Source organism: Rhinatrema bivittatum, chromosome 8 (genome assembly GCF_901001135.1).
Source record: "Rhinatrema bivittatum chromosome 8, aRhiBiv1.1, whole genome shotgun sequence".
Classification (NCBI taxonomy): Eukaryota; Metazoa; Chordata; class Amphibia; order Gymnophiona; family Rhinatrematidae; genus Rhinatrema; species Rhinatrema bivittatum.
In genome coordinates, this window is record NC_042622.1 from 72416959 (window position 1) to 72429956 (window position 12998).

Below are 12998 nucleotides of genomic sequence, written 5' to 3' on the forward strand. Positions count from 1 at the left end.
ACTTTGCAAGGATCTGCATTGTTTTGAAAACTGCCCCCTTAATGACCTCAAACTTTAGAAAACATAAGAGTAGAACCCTCCAGAACTTGAGAAATGAGAACAGAAGAAAAAGTAAAACTGATTCTTTGGTCCAGTGAGCAAAATTTGGGTTCATTTCTTGAGCTATAATCATGGTTCCCTTAATTAAATCTGCTCCATTGTTCTCAAGACTGTGGAACTGAAGCTCCCATTTTCCAGAATTTGTTGTGCACTCTGCTTAAAAAAAAACCAAGTCATTTTAAACTGATGGTTTAGATTAAGTGGATACCTAGAATTAATTCCTTGTTGTTGTAGCCTGACTGACTCAATTAACTGGGCATTTCTTGTGATGTATCGGTGTGCACAGAAATAAAAGGGCTGCATGCAAGCTAATGAAGGTAGCTAACTGTGACGAAACGCAGATGATACAGGTTCCTTGTGCTCTTTTATAGTGACAGAATTGAAAAGTAACGGCATCAGAAGATGGGTGACTCCACTCTGACACATAACAACATAGTGAATGATGGCAAATAATGACCAATAAAGCCCATCCAATCTGCCCAGCAAATTGTTTAGGGCGGGAATTGCCACTCCATGCAGGTAATCCCTGTGCCTTCTGTTTAGTATTGTAATTGTTGCTCAGTGCAGATGGAAGTGGTTAGAGCAGTGGGTTGCAAACCAGAAAATCCAGAGTTCAAATCCCACTGCAACTCTTTGTGGCCTTGGATAAGTCTCTTCATCCTCTATTGCCTCAGGGCCTTATTTACTAAGCATTTGTCCCATAGATACAGAATGGAGAAAAAGCCTTAGTAAATGAGGATCTTAGATTGTAAACCCTATGGGTCAGATCTTAAAAAATACGCATGGGTGTAGATTTGTTTACACAACCTGGCGCGAACAAATCTACGCCCGGTTTTATAACATGCGCGTGGTTATAAAATCTGGGGTTGGCGCGCGCAAGGCGATACACGTGCGCTGAGCCATAGGGGAGCCCCGATGGCTTTCCCCGTTCCCTCCGAGGCTGTTCCTCAGAGGGAACTTTCCTTCCGCTCCCCCCGACCTCCCCCTCCCTTCCCCTATCTAACTCACCCCCCAGCCCTACCTAAACCCCCCTACCTTTGTTGCATTAGTTACGCCTGCCTGAGGCAGGCGTAACTTGCGCGTGTCGGCCAGTTGCCGGCGCGCCATGCCCTGGCACACGCCGCTGTGCAGGAGCACTCGGCCCTGCCCCAGGACCGCCCCCGCCCCACCGTCATGCCCCCGGCCCTGTCCCCGGATCACCCCATTTTCGAAGCCCCGGGACATACGAGCGTCCTGGGGCTTGCGCGCGCTGCCGAGCCTATGCAAAATAGGCTCGGCAGCGCGCAGGGGCAGATTTTCTCAGGTTACACACGTATGTTACGCGCGTAGCCTTTGAAAATCTGCCCCTTTGGAGATAGGGAAATACCCACAGGATCTTGCACTGGAGCCACAGGGACTCTGAATAAGCAAGAATTCTCTAGTGAACATCAAGTGAAATAAAGTTAGGGAGATCTGTCTCCAGAAATTCCCTATTGGACCAGCAGTAGGTGTGCCCCAAATAGACAGTTGAATTTAAGGAGCTCCAGCCTGCTACACCTTTGCTGGTACAACAGCTCACTTGGTGCTGCCTCACAGAAGCTCTATCAGTTTATTTTCTGTTTCTTGGCGTTGATCCTATGTATCCTGTTTCCTGCTATATTTCTGGTCCCTGGTTACATTTCTGGTTTCTGGTTCATCCTCCGGTCCTGGTCTTTAGCTCTTACCAGTTCCTACTCCCAACTAGAATTCTTGATGGCAAACCTGTACCCAAGGGCTTTACCCACAACCCACAGGGAATAGCAGCTGCCTTAGGCAAAGACAGCAGCTCAAGATCACCCAGTCTCTCAAGGTATGCTCCCTGGTAGCCATTGTTTCTTCCTCCCTTCCTTAGAAGAGTGGACCGTAACAGCTTGAACCAACTCAAAACAGTGGTCAGGATAAATGGCGCAGCCTCACGCTTGCATAAAGGATCTTATGGAGGCAATGCAAGGATTGCAGGCTCAGTTTCATGCCGTTCAATTGAAGGTGGAGCTCCTTCAGGACCACTGTGTCAGTAAAGTCCAGCAACCCCAACCGGCCTGCCATATCTGATTGCCCCTTCTGGAAAAATTTGGTGAGAATAGGGTTGAGTTTCGGGGCTTCCTGCAACAATGCAAATTATGTGTAATGGATCCGGAAACTTGCGCAATTTGCGGGGGGAGCCTTCCTGTGCTTCCTGGAACAGGAGGGGGAAGGATCCTGCCTCAACTTCTTGCACTGAGAGTCCAATAATGCCTCGCTCTTGGAAGAGAAGCAGCTCCACTGCTCAGTTTTGCTCTGGGGCTTTGGGTTTTGGTGCCTTCCTCAGGACCTCCATCTTCCAGGTGCAGTACTGCTGTGCCCTTGGGAACATCTGACCACAATTGTAGCAGTCAATATTTGGGGTAATTGAAATCTCCCATTATTACTGCACTACCAATTTGGTTAGCTTCCCTAATTTCTCTTAGCATTTCACTGCCTGTCTCATCATTTTGGCCAGGTGAAAGGTAGTATACTCCTATCGCTATACTCTTCCCCATAAAGGAATCTTTCTATCCATAAAGATTCGATTGTTCATTTAGTCTCTTGCAGGATCTTTATCCTGTTGGACTCTATGCCATCCCAGACATAAAGTGCCATCCCGCCACCAAGACGCTCCTCTCTGTCATTGTGATATAATTTGTACCCCGGTATAGCACTATCCCATTGGTTATCCTCTTTCCACCTTATCTTACAGATGCCAATTAAGTCTATGTCATCATTCACTGCTATACACTCTTAACTCTCCCATCTTACTTCTTAGACTTCTGGCATTAGCATACTAACATTTCAAAGTGTGTTTTTTGTTTATATTAACATTCTGCTTTTCAGTTGATAGGGAAAACTTGGAATCTTTTAGCTCAGGTGAGTCTTTAATTATAGGCACTTGGACTACTTTTCTTATTATTGGAACCTCTCTATTGGGATGCCCTAACTCTAATGCTGCATTAGTATCCTTTGAAGATACCTCCCTCCAAACCACATGCTGAGCGACTGCCGGTTTTCCCCTTTGATTTAGTTGAAAAGTTGTTCTATCTCCTTTTTAAAAGTTAGCGCCAACAGTTTGGTTCTTCCCTGGTTAAGGTGGAGCCCATTCCTTTGGAAAAGACTCCCCCTTCCCCAAAAGGTTCCCCAGATCCTTACCAAACTGAATCCATCTTCCTTGCACCATCGTCTCATCCATGCATTGAGACTCTGGAAATTTGCCTGCCTCTGGAGACCTGCATGTGGAGCAGAAAGCATTTCACAGAATGCTATCTTGGAGGTTCTGGATTTTAGCTTTCTACCTAAGAGCCTAAATTTGGCTTCCAGAACCTCCCTCTCACATTTTCCTATGTCGTTGGTGCCCACATGTACCACAACAGCCGGCTCCTCCCTAGTACTGTCTAAAATCCTATCTAGGTGACGCGTGAGGTCTGCCACCTTCTCACCAGGTAGGCATGTTATCAGGCGATCCTCACGCCCACCAGCCACCCAGCTATGTTCATTCCTAATAATCGAATATCTCCAACTATGATGGCCAACCTAACCCTTCCTTCCTGGGCAGTAGCCCTGGGAGACTCTTCCTTGGTGCGAGAGGACAATGCATCACCCACAGAGCAGGTCCTTGCAATAGAATCATTTCCTGCTGCACCAGGTTGTTGCTTTCTTATCAGGAGACCTTCCTCCTCCAAGGCAGCACCAGGGCTGCCAGACTGGAGTTGGGTCTTGGCTATAATATACTACTGAGTCCAATTTCTCTCAAGTGACAAATCAGGATTTTATTGTTAACTGTATCAAATGTGGCCGTGACATCTAACAGCACCTGAAAATCCTGGCCACTGTTAAATCCTCACCAGATTGTATCAAAAAGTGAAAACAATCCTCTTTTACAATTTTAAATAGACTGATATTACATTAAGCTTACAAAAAGCAGGATTAATTTTGGAAAAGATCTGTTGTACTTCACTTTTACTAACATTTGAGAAGGAATCCAGTTGTGACTCAACTGTGTTGGAGGGCATAACCACAGAATCTATTAATGGAGGCAATTTATCACAAATGGTTATTCATTTTGAATCCATACCTTGATGGATTTCAGTACCACCTCTTACCTGGTGCTCCACAGTCACAGCACACAGTGTTTCCCGGCATTCGTCTAATATCTTCGATGATGGCTTTAGTTAAATCTTCAATACTATTCTCGCCACTTGGACGTGCCTCATGGAATGCCATGTTCAGAGCCTCCTGCTTGCTATTGGTCAGAACAGAAATCCACCTATAGCAAAAGCAAAATCAGAAATATATTCATCATCCATTGATGTTTTATAACACTGTTTTTTCTTTAGAGAGTATGACAGCAAGCTGTCCATACCTAGTTTTAATGCTGACTTAACACATGCAAATACAATTACTAATGGTATAGTTATCTTTCATAGATAACGTCAGGATGTTTGCAATCTAAATTGTCATATTTATCTATGCAAATAGGCAGTATGGGAAGGAAGGAGGAAAATGAATTTTCCCCGCAGACAAATATAGGGTGAAGCAGATTGATATTGGTAGCAAATGTGCTCAATCTAAACTGCAAAGCATTGAACAAGATCTTAGTTTCTCTATGGATCAAGGCCAAATTCAAGATGGTGCCACCCACTGGCAGAGGACGTAAGGCAAGGGGTTCTCTCCTTTCCCTCCTACTGGAAAGCAGAGGACAGCATTGGAAGTCCCAGTTTTTGGGCACTTTCAAAATTTGGCACCCAAGGCACGCGCTTACGTTGCCTATATCTAAATCTGGCACTGCTGTGGATAATCTGCTATGAAATGTTGCCACAATGCCAAATTGCAGTAATACTCAGTCACATAAAGCTAGTAATCCATGCAGGGACGCTACTGTTACTCTACAAATCTATCAGGTCCTGGTAAGAACACACATGGAGTAGGATTAACAGTTATGGTCGCCCTCAACTTCAGAGGGATATAGCAAAGCTGGAAACAAATAAATTGAAGATAAATTAAGTGAGGGAAGTGGGCTATTTCCGATACAAGGTAACACTAAGCTATTTCAGACTGCTTACTCTGGAGAAGAGGAGACTAAGAGGCGTACTGTCTATAAATACAGGAGTCGATAGAACAAAGTGTTTATATTTGAAAGCATGCAAAAAAATAGATAAGAGGATATACTTTGACTACAAAAAGTGGAACTTAAGTTGATTGTAAATAGACAGGTACAAAAATTATGATTCTGGATCACATTCACTAACCCTGATTATTTGGGTATTTCCCTGTAGGCAGAAATTCGGTGATCATACTTCAAAGCACATTAAAGTGATCTGGGAAAACTCCTGAGAACACAGAAACACAGAAAAGCTGGCAGATAAGGACTATTTGGTATACCCACTCTACCCATTACGCTGTCCAGGTCATACTCAAACTGTAGTGTTCCCTTCTCTCCTGCCACTAAGGTCCCTTTGTATCTGTTCTATGCACCCTTGAATTCTGCCACTTTTTTGGCTCTTAAAACCTCTGCTGGAAGTCTGTCCTAGATGTCCAATAACTGCCTCAGTGAAAAAATATTTTCTCACATTCTTGTCCAGTTTCCCTCCATGGGATAAGCACAGAAGATCCTTCGTTGAAAATACCTGAGGAAAGGAGTGTTAACTCCTGAAAGCTAGCCAAGAAACGTATTTAGTCCATTATTTATTTACAGGAAATAAAGGTCAACTAACAAAAAAGTATAAGGTAAGGTCTATGGTACTGCCACAGGAAGGGCTCTGGCAGGCTAGATGTACCTTATGCTCCTTATCTGCTGTCTTATGTATATTTCTTTGTTTCTATACACAGAGTTTGGGAGTTAAGTTCCTAAATTGGCCCTTTTGAAAATTTAGTAGGCCTGATTCCCTAAATTTAGGCTCTGAGTTTCACTAGGCTTCTAATTTAGGGTCTTATAAAGTGGATGTCTACAGGGGCAGAGTTAATGTAGGAGAAAAAAAGTTAAGGTGCTTAGCAGTGATTTTCAGCACTAAACACCTGATGTAGGAACCTAAATCTAGGCAAATGAATAGCAGAACTAAAATTAGGAATTTAGAGGAAGATATTCAAACACCATTTAAAATGGATAACTTTTCGGCTACCTGGTTATATTCAAAGCAGTCTGCGGCTAAACTCTAGCCTGATAATGACTTATGCGAATAGAAATCAGCCGCATAAGTCAAGGTGTTCCTGGAGCAGTGGGAGGTATTTCCAGGTAGGGCAGAGTTAGCCACATAACTTATGTGCCTAACTCCGATATTCAGAATTAGCCAATTAACTTATGTGGCTAATTCTGATCACGCCATAGGGCTGTCCTAAAATTGGCCAGATATACTTATCTGGCTAACTTTAAGATAACTGGGGATATTCAGCAGCGCGGTCACGCCGCTGAATATCCCCATTAAGTTAGCCTGATAGCTATATTTGGCTAACTTAACTAGCTGCTATGCAGCTGAATATCGGCCCCTTAAGTTTTAGGATCCTAAATTTATGAGGATTTTCATCTGAAAGCTTAGGCATCAATATTGAAAGCCTTTGTGTTTGTAACTTTTTAACTTATGTGCAAAAAACCCAAACTTTAAAAAATGTTCCCTGCTGAACGCATAAATTCTGTGTGCACAAAAAGAGGTGTCCATGGAGGTGTTCCTAGAAGCAGGAATGGGCTGGACATCAACAAGACAGGTTGGAGCAGGAATGGCTACTGGAGTTTGCTGCCTGTACCGGTCACCTTCCTCTCGGGTTAAGCCCTTAGGTGCTGGTAGCTTTGGGGAATGCTCACACCAGGAACTAAAAGGCACCTGCAAGAGCAGAGCTGGGCTGCTGCAAGGACAGGGTCTAGGTAGGCACCCACTAAACAAGATAAGATTCAAGAAACATACAACAAAACTAAGACCAGACAAAAACAGGACAAAACAAAAGACACAGACAACGAGTAGGGCCAACATAAGGCCTCAAATAATGACACTACGACCATGACTAGGAGTAATGTTTAGACCATAATTAGGACCAAGACTGGGAGCAAGCTGTGACAAATAATGACTAAACCAAAACTAAAGAGTAACAAATCTCTGGGACCAAATGGCATCCACTCCAAAGTTCTAAAAGAACTAAAACAAGAAACTGCTAACCTGTTACCAGCAATTTGTAACCTACTATATCATTTAGAACAGACATGATTCCTGAAGATTGGAAGGTGGCCAATGTGAAGCCAATTTTAAAAAAGGGCTCCAGGGGTGATTCAGGAAACTGTAGCCTGGTGAGCCAGATGTCAGTGCCTGGCAAAAAGGTAGAAGCTATTCTTAAATACAGAATCACTGCCCATATAGACAGACATGGCTTAATGGAAAGAGTTAACATGGTTTTAGCAAGGGGAAGTCTTGTCTTACCAATCTTTTAGAATTTTTTGAAGATATAAATAAACATGTAGATAAAGATGAACCAGTTCATATAGTGTATATGGATTTTCAGAAGACATTTGACAAAGTCCCCCATGAGAGACTCCTCAGGAAATTACAAAGTCATGGGATTTGAGGCTGTTATAGAAATGGAGACCTTGAGCATGGGAAGCTCAGAGGCCTTTGCAATCTGTTATGGATCTGTTACAGAAGGGGGGCCTTGGGAGGCCTTGCCTTCTGTTATGTGCATGCAAGCTTTGGCTAAATGTAGCAAGAGATGCCATGAGCAGCTGCTGCACGAGAGTAGGAGATTTGTGCCCTTGGGCCTCGGTGAACCCAGAGAGGAGCTCTGGGGAAACACCGAGGCTGGTGAGACAAATCCGTGTCTAGGTCGAGACCAAGCTCAGGCCCCTGCTGACCTACATACCTCAGTGAGACCAACCACACTTGGTTGGTCTCTGAGTGGTCCTCCAACTACTCCAAGCCCTTTCAGACCACCGCTGGGAATGGCAATGGCAGCAGGCCGGATAGAAGACGAGGGCAGACGAAGGCTCTGGAACATGAAGACTGAGACAGGAGACTTGGGACGTGAAGACTAAGATGAGAGGCTTGAGATGTGAAGACTCAGATGAGAAGCTTGAGCATGAAGACTCAGTATCAAGGTTAGGAACAAGTACTGGTTTGAGGCTGCGACACAGCGTGCCCTACACAGCCCACAGCCCGTGGACTGGTCGCGGACCACGCTTGAGTGCGAAGCTGGAACATGGCGAAGATTCAGTTGAAGCCTATACCCAGGCGCATCCTACACAGCCGCCCATGGCTAGTCGCGGACCACGCTGGAATGGCACAGGTTCAGTCAGTCTTAGGCATGGACGGTGCAGCCACCAGAACATCCGAGGGCTGAGATGAATTCCAGGATAAGGGACCAAGAGAGACTTGGCATCGAGCAAAGGGAAGGGGGCCAAGGCGAGACTTGGCTTAAGGCATGAAACATGGGACCAAGACGAGACTTGGCCTCTAGTGAAGATGACCCTCCGGAGACTAGTGCTGCGAGACAAAGAGGAGGGCCCATGCCACGAGGTGATGAGACACGACATGACACGCCAGAGAAGGTAGCGATGAGGAACTAAGGGTCCAGGAAGCAGAAGCTGAGACGAGGCATCAGGAAGTAACATCAGGAAGATCACGATACATCAGGAAGACAAGGGATAATCCAGAAGAGACCAGGAACAGGAAGAACAATGAGGGATCCCACGAAGAACAGGAAATACCAGCAGGAGCAAAGACGAGAAGTCCTGGAAAGGAACTAACTCCTTGCGAAGGCCACTAAGGACTGGAAACTGGGTCCTTATATAGGGCTGACGATCAGGAGACGCCCTTGGAGGAGTCCAGGTGGGGCCAGGAGGCTGGCTCTTTAAATCCATGAAGGAGGTGCGGCCCACGCCCTAAGGACAGGAAACAGGAAGTATGCAGAACCATGGCCAGCAGACATGCTGCAGGAGCAGTGCAGGGAAAAGCCGGGCCTCTGCACAGGCCCCGATGTCAGCAGTGGCTCCTGCCGCTGCTGGAGGCACCGAGGATGGCTCTAGCCGCCAGGAAAGCCCAGCGACTGCGGCCTACAGGCTGAAGAGGGCGTCAGCGGCACTCCCTGCTGCAAGAGGGTCCTGATAGGCGTGGCTCCATGCCGTGCTGAAGATTGAAGTCCACGGCTCCTGCCGCGAAGGTCAGCGGCTCCTGCGCTGCGGAGGTAAGTGCAGAATCATAACAGAGGCAGCATTCTGTTGTGGATTGGTAACTGGTTAAACAGCCAGAAATAGAGGGTAGGACTAAATAGTTCGTTTCCCAAATGGAGAAAGGTCTGGTACTAGGGACTGGTACTAGGACCAGTGATATTTAACATATTCATAAATGAACTGGAAAAGGGAAAGACACATAAAGTGATCAAATTTGCAGATGACACAAAAAGATTCAAAGCTGTTAAAATGGCAGCGAATTGCGAGGAACTGCAGAAGGACCTTGTGAGACTAGAATACTGGGCAACTGAATGGCAGATGAAATTTAATGTTAAAAAGTGAAAAGTGAATCACATAGGGAAAAATAATCCCAACTACAGGTATTCGATGCTGAGTTCTGTTGGGTGTTATTACCCAGGAAAAAGGACCTTTAAGTCCTTGTGGACAACATGTTGAAATTCTCTGCTCAGTGTGCTGAGATGGCCCAAAAAACAAATAGAATTTTAGGAATGATCGAAAAAAGAATGGAGAATAAAACAGAAAATATCATATTGCTTCTGTATCGAGCCATGGTGTGATTGCACCTTGAGTATTATGTGCAGTTCTGGTCAACCCATCTCAAGAAAGCCATAGCGGGAGGCTAGAAAACATGCAGAGGAAGGTGACAAAAATGATAAAGGAGATGGAACGTATCTCCTATGATGAGAGACTACGCAGGCGAGGGATCTACAGCTTGGAAAAGAGATGGCTGAGAGAGGACATGATGGAAGTTTATTAAATCATGATTGGGGGTGGAATGGGTAAATAAAGGATGTTTAATTATCCTTTCAAATAATTCTAAAATAAGGGGAAACTCCATGAAACTAACAACCAACAGATTCAAACCAGATTCTAGAAAGTGCTTTTTTCTCTCAGCTCACAATCAAGCTGTGCAATCTGTTGCCAGAGGACGTGGTCAAGGTGATGAGCATAATGGGGTTTGGATAGGTTCCTGGAGGAAAGGTCCATAACACATTATTAGCCAGGTAGATTTAAAGAAAGCTATTACTATCCTTGGGCGTGAGTAACAGGAACTAGATCTACTTTATGGAATCTGCCAGGTGCTTGCGACCTGGATTGGCCATTATTGGAGACAGGATGCTGACCTCTCTGGACCTTGGTCTGATCCAGCATGGCATTTCTTATGTTCTAATGAACCAAACAGGAGACAATGCAGGGAGTGTCAAGAGGTGCAATGCTAGGAACTGAAGGAGGAGGAGTCACTGGGTTCTCTGTACTCAGTAGGGCTGGTTCTCTTTTTGCAGGAAGCTTCTTGCTCTTTACTTACGCAGTGCATTCTTGCTCATCCTCTGCCTGGAAGTGGTACGTGCGATTATCTGGATCACAGAAAAACAGGTTCAGTTACATCTAAATGAAGAAAAGCCTTCTAATTGCAAACATTACTAGCACAAAGCATTGCCAGAAGATTCCTAAACAACCCCAAACTTCGAGAAATCTAAAAAGATAACAAAAAGTTACAACAGTATGATCACGTACAAGACTGTGTCCTTTTTGTGAGTGGCATGAATCCAAGAAATGCCATAAAGAGAGAAATTTCCCCTGGGACTGACAAATCTGAGCTGCTGTATGACTGTCAGCCCCAAATTCAGGCATACAACATAGAAACAGCACAGGGGATGCAGAAGAGCAGGCAGAGGTCAAGTTGCTAAATGAGGCCAATCTTTAACTTTATCTACTGGTTGTTCAGGACATTGATAAGGTAGAAAATGAAGACACAGCAGATGAGATTTAATGTAGAGTAATGCAATTGCTGTACAAGAGTATGCAAGTGCAATATGCTTTCGTGGGCCAATACTAACTAAGAAAAATATTTTGGAAAATTAATTGATAACAAATTTTGAATTAATATTGAAAGTTGAGCAGAAGCAACAGCCAAAGCTGGGCACATGTTGGAATGCATTTAATCCTTCCAGCCGAGCGCACCGTATAACCCGCACTCGGATGCCGGTTAAATAGGCGCTAATCCACCCCTAATGCAATAGGGGGATTAGCACCTATTTAACCCGCGTCCGACGTGGAGTGAATGCGATAGTGCTCATCACATGCATGTGAATGAGGCTATTACTCATTCACTCCAAATGCAAAAAAAAAAGTGTGCGTCTCAAAAGCACATTTAGCTCTCAGATATTAACGCCTGCCTGCAGCAGGCATTAATAGCTGAGCACATGTAAATGAAGAACAGAAAAGCAGAAAAAACTGCTTTTCTGTACTTCTTTTCTTAAGTTAAAAAAAAAAAAAAAACCTCAGCAGATCGCCGAGTTATGAAGACCGACGCTGGTAAACTCAGCATCGGTTTTCATAACCGGCCGTCTGCCAGTAATGAAAATGGACGTCGATAAACTCGGTGTTGGTTTTCGTAACCGGCAGCCGCAGCGGGGTCGCATTAGCAAGAAGGCGCTAAGGTCGCACAAGCAACCTTAGCACCTCCTTGCTAGTATGCCCCCTAATTTGTTTATTGCATGGCGCCCCCCTTGCGGGCGCCATGCATGCATTAAGAACATTAAGGACATGCAGCCGGGCCCTCAGGTCACGGCGTGCGACGTCTGAGGTCACGGTGTGCACTCATTACCTTTTAGAGAATAGGGAGCCATGGGGAGCGCCCGCTCTCGCCGCCAGCTGTCCCCGGGAGGAGGGGAGAGAGGACTGGGGCTGCTCCGGAGCTGTCAGCGCGGGAGATGGACGCGGCCAGGGCAGGTGAGCGGGGGCTGGCGGAAAGTTTGCCCGATTCACTTCGGTCTTGTCCCGGGGAGTTAGGGGGTCAGGCAGTGAAGCGGGGCTGGCTGGGGCTGCTCCGTGGCCCGTGAAATTTCATCTCGGCTTGCCTGACGATCCACACTAACGCAGGGGTAGGGGTAGGTGATAAATTAGCAGGTTAAACGCGCGGCAAAACTGCAGGTTTAAAAAGCGATAATCGGGGCGCGCGTTACTTTATGGGAGGGAATAGCTAATCCGATCGTTTACATCTCATATACATGCCACGGGCGGAAAGGGTTACACGTTGATTTAATGAGGTGGTAAGGATGGGTTAAAAGGGATAGTGAATCGCAGGTTGGACTAACGCGGCCAAATTGTGAGTAGAAAGCGGGTTAGGAGCAGGGTAACCGCGGCCGCACTTTACTGTATTGGCCTGTAAATTAGCTACAGCAATCCCAGGTCTATTTGGGTCTGTGTGAACTTTCAAAGGCCTTTAGTTCACTATAGATAGAAGGCTAAGGCTCTTTTGCAATCTAAACTGTGTATGGCTTGATCACCATTGTTGACATGTGGCTTGGAAAGAATGTTGGAAGGATTTCTGACTGCTTAAGATGAAAGCCTGACACTACCTTAGGCATGAACTTATAAGGTGGTTCTGCATATGCACCATAACTGAAAACTTGGTATAAGGTGGACAAATTACTAGGGCCACCAAAAATATAAAAATTCAGGTCAGGTACTTTGGCACACAGGAGTCCAATAGCTCGAAGGAAGCGTTCATCACTTGAGTCAGTACCACAGTGAGCTCCCAAGACACGGCAGGAGCCTTGATGGAAAGGTTTAGTAGAAGCAAGTGCCACATGAACCTGACAACTAAAGGCTGTACAGAGATGGATTTACCTTTTTCATGATAGTGATAAGTGACAACTGCACTGAGGTGAAACCTAATATACTGGGTGATGCATTAAGCCGC

General features: G+C 45.4%; 1 protein-coding gene across 2 annotated transcripts in view; it reads right to left on the bottom strand.

Annotated features, from left to right (window-relative positions):
- Positions 1-12998, bottom strand: part of LOC115096994 (arf-GAP with SH3 domain, ANK repeat and PH domain-containing protein 1-like) — a 248059-nt gene that overhangs the window by 80405 nt on the left and 154656 nt on the right. For both annotated transcript variants that reach the window (XM_029612363.1, XM_029612364.1), the window contains 2 exons: positions 10599-10647; positions 4230-4393 (listed from right to left, as the gene is read on the bottom strand). In XM_029612363.1, the coding sequence (XP_029468223.1) occupies positions 4230-4393; positions 10599-10647 (213 nt within the window). The remainder of the gene's footprint in view (positions 1-4229; positions 4394-10598; positions 10648-12998) is intronic.